Source organism: Ambystoma mexicanum, chromosome 13, assembly GCF_040938575.1.
Source record: "Ambystoma mexicanum isolate Mex_15411 chromosome 13, UKY_AmexF1_1, whole genome shotgun sequence".
Lineage (NCBI taxonomy): Eukaryota > Metazoa > Chordata > Amphibia > Caudata > Ambystomatidae > Ambystoma > Ambystoma mexicanum.
In genome coordinates this window covers 85,636,360-85,653,136 of record NC_090938.1, presented here as the reverse complement: position 1 = coordinate 85,653,136, position 16,777 = coordinate 85,636,360, and the positions used below count along the sequence as shown (strand labels likewise).

General features: G+C 46.8%; 1 protein-coding gene across 6 annotated transcripts in view; it reads left to right on the top strand.

The window, feature by feature from the left end:
• Positions 1 to 16,777, top strand: part of PPM1J (protein phosphatase, Mg2+/Mn2+ dependent 1J) — a 237,970-nt gene that overhangs the window by 143,714 nt on the left and 77,479 nt on the right. For 3 of the 6 annotated variants that reach the window (XM_069633331.1, XM_069633332.1, XM_069633333.1), the window contains exons 4-5: positions 13,322 to 13,507; positions 15,566 to 15,678. In XM_069633331.1, coding sequence (XP_069489432.1) covers positions 13,322 to 13,507; positions 15,566 to 15,678 — 299 coding nt within the window. The remainder of the gene's footprint in view (positions 1 to 13,321; positions 13,508 to 15,565; positions 15,679 to 16,777) is intronic. The other 3 variants (XM_069633336.1, XM_069633334.1, XM_069633335.1) reach the window with 1 other exon arrangement.

The window sequence follows — 16,777 nt, the reverse complement described above, 5'->3', positions numbered from 1 at the left end:
ATATAAATATATATCGAAATTTAGGATTGGGGAATCTTACCAAATACTTGACAAGGAAGGGAAGAACAATAGCCATACGTTTTAGCATATTGTTTGTAAAGCTTGGATTTTCCAATTGATTCCTTGTCCCGGATCCTTTCCAGTAATCTCAACATTTTTTCCGAGATGTCGGGTTAGATAGGTGGGCTTGAACCATTTCAAATGTTTGCCATTTGAGGCCTGTCATTGCAAATGCACACCCTCCAGTTAAATGTGGACTATATTAAGACCTTCACAATAATGGGTATAGTTGGACAATTCTTTGCAATTGTTGGACACACACTTGACACTTACATATGCATATTAAGCGCCCAGTTGCATCTGTATTAGGTGCGCGCTATAAATGTAAAAATAAATAAATAAATAAAATGGACTGGTTGGCTTTTGGTCCTACCTCCTGCAGCCGCAGTAAATCAGGGGACTTGTATGCAGAGACCTGCAGCCACGGAATTTAAGGTGCCATTTGCCTGACACATTATGCAGCAACCGCTTTTTATGACTAAGTGAGAAACATGTATCTTTGAGGATGCTGCACCCGTAGGGTACAACCTCTACCAATTGCACTATGATCATGGGCTATGACCTCTACCCATTACGTTGTGGTGCTAGGCTATAGCCACTACCAGTTTCATTGTGTTTAAAGACTTCAATCTGTCCTAATTCCATTGTGTTATTAGACTAAAACTTCTTCTCCTTCCACTTTGACCATAGGCTACAACTGGTACTGATTCCTTTGTGTTATTAGGGTACAACAAGTAACCATTCCACTGTGGCTATAGGCTACAACTTCTACTGATTCAATTGTGTTATCAGGCTACAACCTCTACTAATTCTGTTTTGATGCTAGACTATAACCGCTTCCAGTTTCATTGTTGTTAGACCACAACCTCTACCAAATCCATTGTGGGCATAGAATATAACTGATATTGATTCTGTTGTATTATTGGGCTACAACATACAGCAATTCCACTGTGTTTATCAGCTCCAACCTCTACTGATTCTGTTGTGGTGCTAGACTGCAACTGCTACCAATTCCATTGTGGTTAAAGACTACAGGCTCCACTAAATCTGATGTGGGCGAAGGCTACAACTGCTATTGATTCTGTTGTGTTGTTAGACTATAACATCTCCTAGTTTTACAAAGGTAGCGGGCGCCCCTCTCTCGCAAGAACAGACATGATAACCTGTTCAGTGGTTATTAACCACTTGAGAGTTCGCAGCCACTGCTTTTACTCACTGTGCCTTTCACAGGTGGGTAATATCCATTTGCATATCAGTCTTTGTCCTGCCAAGGGGCAGTCCAGCACCGAAATACAATGGCAATTCCAATCTGAACGAGAGTACCACCAGCAACCCCATACACGTGTTTCACCCTTGTTGGGGATCATCAGTGAGGTGAAGCTGATGCCTCTCTAAGCACAGTGAGAGGGAGACCACGTCTGGTTGCCCCCAGGAGACCTAGGGTTACCAATCCCAGGTTCCTTAAAAAATAGTTTTACAAAGGTAGCGGGCGCCCCTCTCTCGCAAGAACAGACATGATAACCTGTTCAGTGGTTATTAACCACTTGAGAGTTCGCAGCCACTGCTTTTACTCACTGTGCCTTTCACAGGTGGGTAATATCCATTTGCATATCAGTCTTTGTCCTGCCCAGGGGCAGTCCAGCACCGAAATACAATGGCAATTCCAATCTGAACGAGAGTACCACCAGCAACCCCATACACGTGTTTCACCCTTGTTGGGGATCATCAGTGAGGTGAAGCTGATGCCTCTCTAAGCACAGTGAGAGGGAGACCACGTCTGGTTGCCCCCAGGAGACCTAGGGTTACCAATCCCAGGTTCCTTAAAAAATAGTTTTACAAAGGTAGCGGGCGCCCCTCTCTCGCAAGAACAGACATGATAACCTGTTCAGTGGTTATTAACCACTTGAGAGTTCGCAGCCACTGCTTTTACTCACTGTGCCTTTCACAGGTGGGGAAATATCCATTTGCATATCAGTCTTTGTCCTGCCCAGGGGCAGTCCAGCACCGAAATACAATGGCAATTCCAATCTGAACGAGAGTACCACCAGCAACCCCATACACGTGTTTCACCCTTGTTGGGGATCATCAGTGAGGTGAAGCTGATGCCTCTCTAAGCACAGTGAGAGGGAGACCACGTCTGGTTGCCCCCAGGAGACCTAGGGTTACCAATCCCAGGTTCCTTAAAAAATAGTTTTACAAAGGTAGCGGGCGCCCCTCTCTCGCAAGAACAGACATGATAACCTGTTCAGTGGTTATTAACCACTTGAGAGTTCGCAGCCACTGCTTTTACTCACTGTGCCTTTCACAGGTGGGTAATATCCATTTGCATATCAGTCTTTGTCCTGCCCAGGGGCAGTCCAGCACCGAAATACAATGGCAATTCCAATCTGAACGAGAGTACCACCAGCAACCCCATACACGTGTTTCACCCTTGTTGGGGATCATCAGTGAGGTGAAGCTGATGCCTCTCTAAGCACAGTGAGAGGGAGACCACGTCTGGTTGCCCCCAGGAGACCTAGGGTTACCAATCCCAGGTTCCTTAAAAAATAGTTTTACAAAGGTAGCGGGCGCCCCTCTCTCGCAAGAACAGACATGATAACCTGTTCAGTGGTTATTAACCACTTGAGAGTTCGCAGCCACTGCTTTTACTCACTGTGCCTTTCACGGGTGGGTAATATCCATTTGCATATCAGTCTTTGTCCTGCCCAGGGGCAGTCCAGCACCGAAATACAATGGCAATTCCAATCTGAACGAGAGTACCACCAGCAACCCCATACACGTGTTTCACCCTTGTTGGGGATCATCAGTGAGGTGAAGCTGATGCCTCTCTAAGCACAGTGAGAGGGAGACCACGTCTGGTTGCCCCCAGGAGACCTAGGGTTACCAATCCCAGGTTCCTTAAAAAATAGTTTTACAAAGGTAGCGGGCGCCCCTCTCTCGCAAGAACAGACATGATAACCTGTTCAGTGGTTATTAACCACTTGAGAGTTCGCAGCCACTGCTTTTACTCACTGTGCCTTTCACAGGTGGGGAAATATCCATTTGCATATCAGTCTTTGTCCTGCCCAGGGGCAGTCCAGCACCGAAATACAATGGCAATTCCAATCTGAACGAGAGTACCACCAGCAACCCCATACACGTGTTTCACCCTTGTTGGGGATCATCAGTGAGGTGAAGCTGATGCCTCTCTAAGCACAGTGAGAGGGAGACCACGTCTGGTTGCCCCCAGGAGACCTAGGGTTACCAATCCCAGGTTCCTTAAAAAATAGTTTTACAAAGGTAGCGGGCGCCCCTCTCTCGCAAGAACAGACATGATAACCTGTTCAGTGGTTATTAACCACTTGAGAGTTCGCAGCCACTGCTTTTACTCACTGTGCCTTTCACAGGTGGGTAATATCCATTTGCATATCAGTCTTTGTCCTGCCCAGGGGCAGTCCAGCACCGAAATACAATGGCAATTCCAATCTGAACGAGAGTACCACCAGCAACCCCATACACGTGTTTCACCCTTGTTGGGGATCATCAGTGAGGTGAAGCTGATGCCTCTCTAAGCACAGTGAGAGGGAGACCACGTCTGGTTGCCCCCAGGAGACCTAGGGTTACCAATCCCAGGTTCCTTAAAAAATAGTTTTACAAAGGTAGCGGGCGCCCCTCTCTCGCAAGAACAGACATGATAACCTGTTCAGTGGTTATTAACCACTTGAGAGTTCGCAGCCACTGCTTTTACTCACTGTGCCTTTCACAGGTGGGTAATATCCATTTGCATATCAGTCTTTGTCCTGCCCAGGGGCAGTCCAGCACCGAAATACAATGGCAATTCCAATCTGAACGAGAGTACCACCAGCAACCCCATACACGTGTTTCACCCTTGTTGGGGATCATCAGTGAGGTGAAGCTGATGCCTCTCTAAGCACAGTGAGAGGGAGACCACGTCTGGTTGCCCCCAGGAGACCTAGGGTTACCAATCCCAGGTTCCTTAAAAAATAGTTTTACAAAGGTAGCGGGCGCCCCTCTCTCGCAAGATCCTTTGTAAAATTATTTTTTAAGGAACCTGGGATTGGTAACCCTGGGTCTCCTGGGGGCAACCAGACGTGGTCTCCCTCTCACTGTGCTTAGAGAGGCATCAGCTTCACCTCACTGATGATCCCCAACAAGGGTGAAACACGTGTGTGGGGTTGCTGGTGGTACTCTCGTTCAGATTGGAATTGCCATTGTATTTCGGTGCTGGACTGCCCCTGGGCAGGACAAAGACTGATATGCAAATGGATATTTCCCATCTGTGAAAGGCACAGTGAGTAAAAGCAGTGGCTGCGAACTCTCAAGTGGTTAATAACCACTGAACAGGTTATCATGTCTGTTCTTGCGAGAGAGGGGCGCCCGCTACCTTTGTAAAATTATAACATCTCCTAATTCACTGTGTTCCTAAGCTACAACCGCTACCGATTCTGTTGTGATGTTAGGTTACAACTGCTACCAATTCATGTGGAAAAAGACTACAACCTCTACCAATTCCATTGTGTTATTAGGCTAGAACTTCTACAAATTACAATATAACCAGAGGCTACAACCTCTAGCGATTTCATTGTGTTATTAGGCTATAATGTCTACCAATTACACCATGACCAGAGGCTACAGCCTCTAGCAATTCCATTGTGTTATTAGGCTAGAAGGTCTACAGATTACACTAATACCAGAGGCTACAACCTCTAGCAATTCCATTGTGTTATTATGCTAGAACTTCTACTGCTTAAACTATGACCAGAGGCTACAACCTCTAGCAATTCCACCGTGAGTATAGGCTATAACCTCTATTGATTCCACTGATGTCAATCAAGACACAGGGGGTCATTCCGAGTTTGGAGGCAGCCATGGTGCTATTAGCATGGCTGCCTCCAAACCCGGGTCCGGTTCCAGTGTCTCTGAATGGGCACTTACCGGGTCATTCCAACCTTGGAAGACCCGGTAAGTCCCCATTCAGAAAACCATTCCCCATTCCCATTCGAGCCCCCATAGGGCTCAATGGGAATGGGGAAGGAGCTAATAACTGGCCCGCATATTGCGGGCCCATTATTAGCTCCATGGTCCCTTAACGGGTCCCGCTAAGAACAGCTGGTCAGACCAGCCGTTCCTGGTGGGACCCGCTAAGGGACCTCGGAATGTGGTGGTAGGGGGTTAATGGCACCGGCATCCTTACCGGTGTCGTTAACCCCCTACCGCCATACTCGGAATGAGGCCCACAATCTTTCCAATATCCTAGTCATTCTCACTATTGCTTAAACTGACGAGGTGGGTGTTCGAGGGCTGGGATGCCACCGACCCCCTCTATAGGAAATGAAGAAAAAAGACATTTCAGAGGCACCCGCCAAAGCACACATCACGTGCAAACTTGTGAATCAGCCTTGCTGCGCCAACTAATTGAAACTTGAAGGTCAATCATTCACCACCTGTCGATGCCTATCAGGCTGGAAGCGCCCCAGGCATTGGTTCACTTCTGATGTAAAGATTGGGAGGCAAGAATGTACACTTTCCTCTGCGAACGGCATCACCATCTGTGTTGCAGAGGGCCAAACACCAGGGGAAAGGGGAACATTCTCGACTAATTTAGGTCACGTGGGGAAACTGAGCTGTGCTGTCTGCAAGGCACGCGCCCTTGTGGGCCAGTAAAGATGCTTAATACCAGTGGCAGGTGGGAGAGGCAGGGAAACAAGGCACAGGCTGGAATGCCAACATAACAGGGAGCAAGTGGGAAACCTTCAATATCAGGTGCAGGTGGGACTGCAAGAAGGCCAGAGTGCAAAGCCCTCAATATCAGGAAAATTGGGAATGCCAGATCCCATGGCGTACTCTGCAATGCCGGCGTACTGCCAAGGACATGTAGGGATGCAACTTAATGCTAAACGGTCTTGTATATTATTTATTTATTTATGTGTTTATTTATTTCAAATTCTTTACAAGAATTTTAAATAAATAAGGTATAGGGCATCACTACTATTTTGGTGGAGTCCTTGCACGTGACTGCAAATAAACAACGGGGGGTTGGTGGGTAAAGAGTGGGCGACAATTGCAAATCCTGAGGTGTTGATGCAGGGCGGAAGTACCCAAGTCCTTAGGGCCAGTATGATGACAATGATTCGTTGCTTATATAGCGCTCTTATCCAAAGCACCTTACATAAAATATAATATTATATACAACTCGCAGATGGCACACAGATCCCAGCAGTAAGCGTTTAACCCGCTAAGCTATCTTTCAGGCTTCGTGTGTGGTGCTGTCAGTTGTATATCTGTGGTATACGCAAGATCAATTATTTCAAAGTCATCTCTACGAAACCAGGGTAGCAACTGGCATCGAAGCAGGGTAGATGGTGGGCGCTAAACGTAAGACCAGGGGCATTTATTTCTCAGTGAAGGTTAACATGGTAGTTTTAGGGGGATCAGTGCAGTGTTCGGGGTGCACTGTGTGGGTAGTGTAAGGTGATACAGGATTAAGAGGTGAGGGCTCGGGGTCCTCTGGAATAGGACTGAACCATTAGGAGTGTGTACACTCCTGGGGCAGGTGGGAAGGACAGATGCAAGGACTATGTCGGAATGACTACATTCCATGAAGGGTGCTGGACTTCCCAAATGCCAAGGGAGGATGGGACCATTCCTAAAGTACATTGTCTGCACACACCCATAGAATAAAGGAAGTGTACAAACTGGGGTGGCGTGACCAATTTGTACACTTTACTAATTGTTTGAGGGTGTACTGAACTGTAGTGAATATTGCAATGCGCTTATGCACTTTAGTTGCTTGAGGGTTAGACCACTTTAGCAATGGTTGAGTAGAGTGAATGAGTAAGTATGAATACACAGCACTTTAAATTATACTATTATTGTATATATTTCTTTGATGTATTTATACATTGTCTGAATTGATTATGTGCCGAGATAAGTGACAAGAGACTAAGCCAGGTGCAATAGTCATGTGCTTATGTGTTGTAATTGATGCATACAGTGGTTTTTACTGGGATAATAGCGTTGACCTAGAGTGGGATTGTATTTGCTTGGTATTTCCAGGGTTAACCCACTTTCGGGTCTCCCATGAGATGTGTTGACAGTTGTAACCAGACTTGTTTCTTGTCCCCAGCAGCTTTGACCTTACAGTCCCAGTCTCAGCCCAACATGTGGCTGCAGGCGGTGGGGTTGGTTAAAATGAGTGAGTTTGCTGCCGGTGCATTTGTAGATCCCGGACACCACTGATCTCAGCTTCTGATATCCTACAACTCTTACCCTCATTTAAAGAAAATGTACCCTATGTCCCATAGCCTGAAGCTTGCAGCTGGTTCAAAGTGTGACAAACTCCAGTGAGATCAAAGGTAGACGAGGAAAAATGTGAAAGGCCTGGAGGGAATAGCCCCACCTTCTGTAACATACACCACCAACTATAAGAGATTTCAAAGCCTTTTCCATGAAACCCTCACATCAGAGATTCCATTAACAACTCTTGGTACAAAAACACACTGGCATCAACTGCAAAACACCTACTTACAAAATTAACATTATTCAAACCAATGTGCATCCTTGATTAATTTTCCTAAACCCTTTTTCTTTTAAATGGAACAAACCTTTGGTAGATTTGCCAGCACAAAAGCTATACACACTGCATTCTCTCACCACAGTTGTAGTGGTGGCCACTTATGTATTGTGAACTCACTGACCACAGAGAAATGTGATAATACACACCAGCTTATAAAAGCATGATTTTTATGATAAGGTTGTATTTAATCACATTATACTTTTTTCACCATTACATCGGGTCATGTAAATATTCAGTAATCAGCTGGCGGGTGATCAAGAAGATATCCCCAGCAGACTGGTGCCCCTTAACAGCATTTGGGGAAGTTCAGCTCAGTGGCAACACTCGTCTTGGAAGCAAGACGACGCAGAGCAACACTGGTTCGTATCCCGGGTCTGCGTTTTGGAAACCTCTCCGGTATTTAAGCGTGTTATAAATAACCAATTATAACCAATTACAAAGTATGTTTACTGCAGTATTTGTATATTAGGGGGCACCAGAATAGGGAGTATATGGGGGGGGCTCTAAAACTTGGATATTTGAGGCAGGTTCCCCATAATAATACCATGAATACAAGCAGTTAAATGTCCCAGGTGATGAGATATTAAAGATCTGCGTGCAAAGACATTGAAAGTCACTCATTAATCTGCATGCATTTAATGTATGTATGTTTGCTTGCATGTATATGCACTTTCATCGAAATGCTGAGTGAATGGAAAATTACACTAAAAAGCTGTACAATAAAAGAGACATTGAATGCAAGGCTGTGGCTTCATTAGAAAGGGAAAGGTGCAGGAGGAGTCCTGGTGAGAAAAGTCAAAAGAATAGAGATAGGAGAAAGACCGACCAGGTCAGGAAGGACATTTCAAAGTTTGACGGCATTATGCTTCAAAGGGGCAAAAAGTGAAGGGGCAGAAAGGGAAGGTCATTGGACAGTCAAGCAGAACTGAGGAGTATAGAGAAGAGGGTGGTAAGAACGCAAAAGCGAATCGCCGAGTGAGGAATAATTAGCCGACGCAAAGCCATGAAGGCATATGAAAATGAAATAAGATGAGAACAACGGTCTTGAGCAATTACGAACACTTAAAGGTCATTAATTGTGAATAAAGGTGCATAAATGTGCCGACACATGTTTCGTCCAAACATGTGCTTCTTCAGTGCTCTTTAGACAATATGGAACATGCTTGATCTCTGGCCTAAAGAGACATATCCAAGGTCATGTTGTGCTGGGAGTAATAATATCGTACCCGCTCCTTGGAAAATAGCATTTAGCTGCAGGCCGTCAAAAGGGGTGTCCTGTGGTCACCGGGTGCAATTCAAGGAGATACAAAGGAAATGGATTTCATGCCGACAGGAATGGATCCTAATGAATAGAGATGAGCAAAGTTGAAATCTCCAGTATGAACGGGAGCGCAGTGCAGGATTGAAGATATGTTGGAATGGGGCAAGGGAGCAAGTAAGAAGTCCAACTAAGCAAGACAAGCAATTGTGCAGTTTTGAGAAGTTTAGGTTATACCAGTATTTTGGTAGTAAATGAAGCCAGATGTTTTGGACCTTATACAATTAGAAATGGCAGGCAGCACTCACAGTACAGATAGAGCAGAGTCAAAGGTCATACCCATGTTATGATTGGATTGGGAGGAGGGCAGGGTCACAATGGGGAATGAACTAGGAGGAATAAGGGTACAAAAGTGAGGGGTGAGAGCAGGAAAGAAGAGGACCTCTGCTTCTGAGGATATTGCGATGGAAGGAGGGCAAAGACATCCAGGAATTGATAGTAAGAAGGCGGGCAAGTATACAATCACAAAGGGATTGGGTAGAAATGGAACAAGAGACAAAGAGTTTAGACTCCTCAGCAGAGAAGGGCCATGAAAGACCAAACAAAGAAATAAAAGCTGAGAAAGGTGATGTGAGCTATAGAACAATAATGCTATATGATATGATTTGATATGATATTTTATTTATATCACGCTCGTACACAAGTGTTTCAGAGCGCAAAATAGAATACAATCGAATATCTATAGGTCTTGTAATGCACCCTGTAAGGAAGACGAGGTACACGGGTAAGTTGGAGAGCAGCTTTAAAGTGACCAACTTGAGCCCAGCAGGACTCCTGCCATTACACTCTTCTTCCAACTTCTAACTGTGGAATTCGGAATCCAGCTGTGTAAATAAACAAGAACGCAAAGCAAGCGGCATGGAATCTTACACTTGTAAGATTCCACGCAAGCACCAAACATATATTACAACACTTCTCCCCCATCGCATTACAAAACCCCACACACTCACACAACATTCATCCCTACGCACCCCATTCAACCAGAACCCTAAAATAGAAGAAACAGTAAAAGGAAGGGAGAATGGAGAACAAAGGAACAACTCATTCTCTCACGAATGGGGTGACCATTGGTATTGGACGGGACAGTAAGGGTTAAGGGGGTAACCTCTGTACACACCCCTCTACTAACATCGGCACGTTCGGCTACCTCCGTGCCAGCATCATTGCTAACAACAATACGCTCAACCGGAGACAAATCTGTCCCAACATCACAACACCTCAACGGTACACCCACCCCTGCACCGGAAAAAATGGGATTCGGACATGTGAAAACCTGAGAAGAAGAATCTCTGGGGAAGTCAACAGAGACTACCTCTCCTGCATACTCTGCCCCACCGCCGGTTTCCGTGGACCCCGCATGGGACCCTTGGGTCGCTAGAGACCCTAGAGCCTTTTCAACTACCACCACTCTCCTCATGCTCCACCTGGACCCGTCATCAAGCTTCACATACCCTCGACCAGTCTTCACCACCACACAAGGTTGCATATATTTGCTACACCCCTTGGGCACAAACCTCGGGTTCTTAATCTGGACGCGATCCCCTATCCTGACTAACAAGGGCTTCTTACACACCAGCTGTTTCTGCATGAAAGATTCTTGTATTTGGCGTACCCGATTCGCAATCTCCTGCATGTCAACCTGCAAATGGGCACCACCACCCAACGCCGGTACTCTGAGTTTGGGGCCATGTTTCCTTCCCCGCATCAGCTCAAACAGGGAATGCCCCGTAAGCGCTGAGGTTGTTTATCTGTGCACCTTAAGATCTTCGGAAACCACACTCATCCATGGAAGCCCATTGGCCAGGGCTAGCTGTATTTCCCCTTTTATGAAATGATTCATACGCTCCACAAGACCATTAGCCTCTGGGTTGTACAGAGAGACTCTATGATGGCGAATGCCAAGACCCTTCAGAGACTCCTGCACATAGTCCGAGACAAACTGTACGCCGCAATCAGTAACAATACCAGCTGGTATCCCTTCTCTGTCAAAAACAGTAGTCATAAATTCCACAACATTTTCTGACGTCACCGTGGACAAAGTGGTGACCTCCACCCACCTGGATGTATAATCAACCATGACCACTATAAATCTGAGCCCCGCTCCCAACGTGTCCATGGGGCCCATTATGTCGACAGCCCCCTTCGACCACACCTGGTCAGAAACTTCAACGGGCAACACGGGCTGGGCAGACGGAGTCTTACTCTTGTCACTTGTGGAACACACGGCACAGTCCCTAACCACTTCTACGTCCCCATACATCCCAGGCCACCAATACAACTCTCTCAACCTCCTCTTAGTCATGGACCTTCCTAAGTGGCCCTCATAAGCTAATGCCACTAGTTTACACTTGAGCGACTCCGATGGAACCAACCTTTGTCCCCTAGCGATGCCCAAGGACCCTAGGATAGCTCATGCCATACGTGACCGTAATGTCTAGACAAGTTGTCACTCAAAATTCCGTTGGTGAGGGCAACCTTGATTTCAATCAACACAGGGTCACGCAAACTCTCCTCACTCCACACCTGCTCACCCAGAGCAGGCCCTATACAGGCCACCAAAGTACAGTCATCACCCTCCACCTTACACACTTCCTCGGCACACCCAACACCAGGAAACCACGACAGAGAGTCCGCGACCGCATGCTTCATGCCGGGAATATACTCCACCCTGAAATTAAATTCACTCATATCAGCCATCCACCTCATGATCCTAGACAACGCATGTGACAACCCCTTTGTGGACAAAACATAGGCTAAAGGCTTATGATCCTTGCGGGGGTGTACTCCACCCCCCACAAAAAGGTTCTAAAGTGTCTCGACGCCCATACAGCTGCTAAGGCTTCTCTCTCAATGACCACGTATCTTTGTTCTACATCCCTAAGAACCCTGGAGGCAAAAGCAATCGGACGGAACTCACTACCATCCTTCTTCTCCAAAACAGCCCCAATGCCATATTCACTAACATCGACCGTCAAAACAGTTTTCCTGCCCGGTGAGAACAATCCCAAGGAAGGAGCCTGATCAACATCCTTCTTCAAATTGTCGAACTCCCTTTGACACCCAACAACCAACCAGTTTTGTCTGCATTCCACCATCAGCGTTGAGCGCCAAGACCACCATTCGGAACTCTACACTTCCTCTATGACACCGGCTTCCATGAGCTTAACCAGTTCACTCTTTAGTGCATCCCGAGCTAATATGGGAACTCTCCTGACTTCATGGACACTTGGTATGGCTCCTCTTTTCAGTACTATTTTGTGGGAGAACCCCTTCAAATTCCCCAAGGAGGAGGAAAACACTTTGGGAAATTTCTTCTCTATGCTTTCCACAGTCAACTCTAAAAACCTTTGCGAATCCTCTTTGTCCCCACTCACACTCAACACAGGAATGGCCTTGCCAGGACGAATTTCGATTTCCAAAGCTGCTTTTTCATCCCACCCAACAGGATCACCTTTATGAGCCACATAAAGCTTCCCTCTGGTCTTGCGACCCTCAAATTCGATGGTGGCCCACTCAAACCCAAGGACCTTAATAGGAACCCGGCCATAAGCATAGGGATTAATGTCCGAAGGCAATAACTCAGTTACTTGCTTTTGGAACTTGGCAACATACAGTTCTGGAGAAATCATGGTGTACGGGGGCCCTGTGTCAACCATCATCTCTATGGTTCTCTCATTTACCGTCAGGGTGGCCCAAGCACTTTTCCTGCCACCGCCCACACTCAACAATACCCCTTCTCGCACACCATCACCAGGTGACTCAGAACAACCAAAGTACCCCACTACTGTCACATCTTCCCCTTCATGATTGGCATACACCATCCTCACGGTTTCCTTATTCGAAACAAAACTCTTACACATATGAGCATAGTGTCCCTTCCCTTTGCACCTCCTACACTCCACAGTGGTGGCGGGGCACTCCTTAGAACCTGTGGCGTGCCCCCGCCATCCACACTTTTTACACACATCTCTCAATCCAGGTGTCCCTTTTGTGTCTCTATATCTCCCTCTCAAGTCATCGCTCCTCAGGGATATGACTGCATGCACATTCTCTCCTTTGTCCGTCATTTCTCTGACGCTCTTCATGGATTCCTCGATAGCCCTGCATATTTCTATGACCTTTTCCAGAAGAGGATCTTTTTCTATCCATAGTCTTTCCCTGACTCTGGAATCACTTGTTCGCATCATAACTTGATCGCGAATATACCCGTCAACCAGACCTGTAAATTTGCACGTGGCTATCAAAGTACGCAGGGCAGTAATGTATGAATCAATACTTTCGCCAGTTCCTTGTGCCCTGGAAAAAAAATTGTATCTTTCTAGCACCACGTTGGCACTTTTACTAAAACGCGCCTCCAATTTCCCCAGGGATGTCTCGTACGCAAGTATCACCTCTTGAGCTGCATCACCTCCGTATCCACCTTCAGCGTGGGGGGCACACACATTGGGACCAGGGAGATGCCTGAATACTCTGAGTCCTTCTGTGCCCAAGCAGTTCAACAGGGCGGCTTCCTTGTTATCGTCTGTGAGCTTGGATCCACCACCAGCCCTCAGGTACACCTTAAAGTTGTCCACCCATAGGTACCATGCCACTGGAGGTTCGCCAGGGCTGAGAAGGAAAGCAGGAGGGGGGCGTGCATTGCTGTGCTGCATGGTTAACTTAAAATTTCCACTGCGCAGATTATGTTGAGTGGTGCTAGAACACTCTCAGGATGTGGTTGCATGCAAGACAATGGACAGTCCAGCTTTTCAGTGGCAGCCCCACTGACTATTTGCCTTGGTCCTTGAGTTCCTACTATAACAGATGCAAGGAGGTTAATCGCCCCAAGACTGACAATTGTGTGCAGCAGTACGGTGTAGATGCCTTGACTAGACAGAGTTTGTGAATTCACTTTTACAGTTCTGCGGTGCTGGTATAACAGGGTACAGACCACATATGTACTGCAGCACATCACGACTTGACAGGCTTGCAGTCTACAGCACACTTTCAACACCCAGTAAGGGTTAAACGATTTGCCGGCAGGTCCGGAAACACTCCGCCAATCACGGACGCGCAGGAGGAGGGACCAGGGACCTCCTCTCAGCCTGCAGTCCCTCTATGACACTCCTTTGCTGTTGATCGGTGCGAGAGGATGAACAACGGCAGATTGACACGGGGGAGGGGGGAGGCAGGAGGGCGGGACCTGCACTTCCCTTGGCCACAGGCCTCCCCAGCCAACGCGCACACAGGAACGCGGACAGAGGTTGGTTGACGGAGGAAGGGGAGGGACGGGGTCTGCACCTCCCCCGGATTCCGGGCCCCCCTCACCTGGTGCGCTCACGGGCGCGACTCCCCACAGCGGACCGGGCGGCACCATGCTCAACCCGAGCCAGGGAGCGCAGGCCTCTGCACTGGACAGGAGGGGCTCCTGCCCACAGGTCTCTCCCTGCTGGAGTGGCACAGGCTGCTATGACAGCGGTTCTGCGTGCAGTGAGGCGGTTTCTTCCCTTCTCCTCACGGACGCATCCCTCTCTTCTTGCGCTGTGCAACGGCTGATCGGGCCGACCCGAACTTCTCTGCTGGGCCTTAGCATTAACTCGGAAAGGCATGCGGGTGTGGCCAACCTGCCAGACCCGCATGCCTTTCCGAGTTAATGCTGGTGGTAGATCTTTACGTAGAGCAGGTTAGTTGGGGGATTAGGTGAGTAGGCCTCAAAACAGCGAAATAACCTGTGTCCCTGCACTCCTACCATAGGCCTATTTGCAGCTGGGTCCCAGTTCACTATCTCAACTGCCCCGTAACTACATCCAGTGGATAAAGAACAATGGCCGTTAATTGACTGATAACTTACCTTGCCTCTGTAAACTATGTATATATGTATACCTGTAAACTGTATATCGCTGCTACTATCACAACTGTTTTAACCAATGTACTCACTGTAAATTATTGTACAGCATTGTAACCAAGCTGAGAATAACCTTGTTGCTCCTGCACCCTCTTACCCTCGGGTCTGGAGCGCAATATAAATGAATAAACATAAACATAAACTGTCAATCCCTCCCTCTCAAATAGACACACTGTACCCCATGCACAACAAAACAAGTATTTGTGAATTTGCAGATTGTAGGAGTTGGGAGAGTCTGAAAACACCGCTCATTACATTATGCTGCATAAAGATGCAATATGTATGCTTGTATGCTTGGAATTCAATGGTCGCAGACTCCCCTTTCGATGTCCTTAACGAAAAGACCTGCACCCGATTGGGCAAGAAGGTGAGGATTCTTTTCTTACAAATAGGAGAACTGGTATTCGCACCCGGAGAAGGACGCTCAGACAATCAGGTGGCTGCAAAAGCGGATGAGAACACACTGTGTACCGCATGCTTTTTTAAACCACTCAAGGCCCTGGCGGCGCCATTTTGTTTGTGGGGAGGCAACAGGGAGCCTCTCCCAGTAAAACAAAGGTCATGCTTACATCTTTGACCGCACTTCCTTGGTCCAAATCTTGAAGGTTACTGAGTCCCATCCACGGTTGTATCTGTAGCGTGCTGCCGCGTAACTGCTATGTCGCCGACTTGCCATATATATTGTTGGTATGTTTCAGCCAGCATCTTCATGTGTGCTTTGTTTTAGGACCAGCAAATTGAGCACAAAAGATCAACGTACCATGCTCTGGGGGGATGCTGTGCCATGGCGGTCGTGTACCTGCTGGGAAAGCTCTACGTGGCGAATGCTGGCGACAGTAGGTATGACACGTAAATCCAGGTAAAAACGTAATTGACATTAGCTAGATAATCTTGTCAAATTCACATTCTTTTGTTGTCATGTTTTTCAGGACCATTCAGTCGAGGGCACTAATATCGCAGGCAATAGGACCCTGTTCGGTGCTTGTGAAGGCCCCGCCCAATGTCAGTCAGACGCAATAAACCTGTTGTCGAACAAATAAGATGTTATATATGAGATGCACATTCATGTAGGATGAGATCAATAAGAGTGTCATCAGCGATGCACGTTCTTCAAGTAATGGATCCCGGGCCATCTAATCCTTTTGTGCAATAAGCCACAAGATCTTCCACAAGCAAAATATTGTATCGAAGGTCTCTAATATGCTTTCCCCATAGTATTGACTAGATGCCTCCGGGTTACGTGCGCTATACAAATATCAAAATAATTAAATAAATAAAATAAGGCACGCCCAACCATATGAACCATGTCATGGTTCTAATGAGTGCCTCTCATTTGGCATCTTCCTTCTTCTCGAGTCACAAGCGCCTTTGAGGGGGCCATTTAAGGTCATTTGTCTTCCAACTCCAAATTCTAGGATTCACTCATTATCACTTCCATGACCTGAATCTGGCTTCTCCTTTTATATATTAACTCGTCAAACTCCTCTCTTCTCAGCAACTTCAATGAATGCAGCATGCACCTCTTGTCAATCATGTAAGGATATAATAGGAATCTCTCTTCTTGTATGTCTTGAACCTAATAGGACTCTGTGAAGCAGGTTTCGCTATCAAGGCCCAGCTCTCAAACTGCTAGCTAAATATCTGCACTGAACGGCAGAGGAGCCACCAAGCAGGATATAAGAGGGGGCCACGGCCACCCTTATAAAAACACTACCTCCCCCGGTTGTATACTAATTGACCCTTTCACAATTGACTTCAGGAGAATTGACCTCGGGAGAATTTACCTAATTTAAAAGGTCAATTAATACATATATGCAGGGGAAAACCCCCGCAAACCCCACCCAATCCAAAAAACCCTACAACCCCCCACCCAAGCCCCTTATATTATTTATATTCCAAAACCAACCCAATACATATATGAAATAACTAAAATAATGTA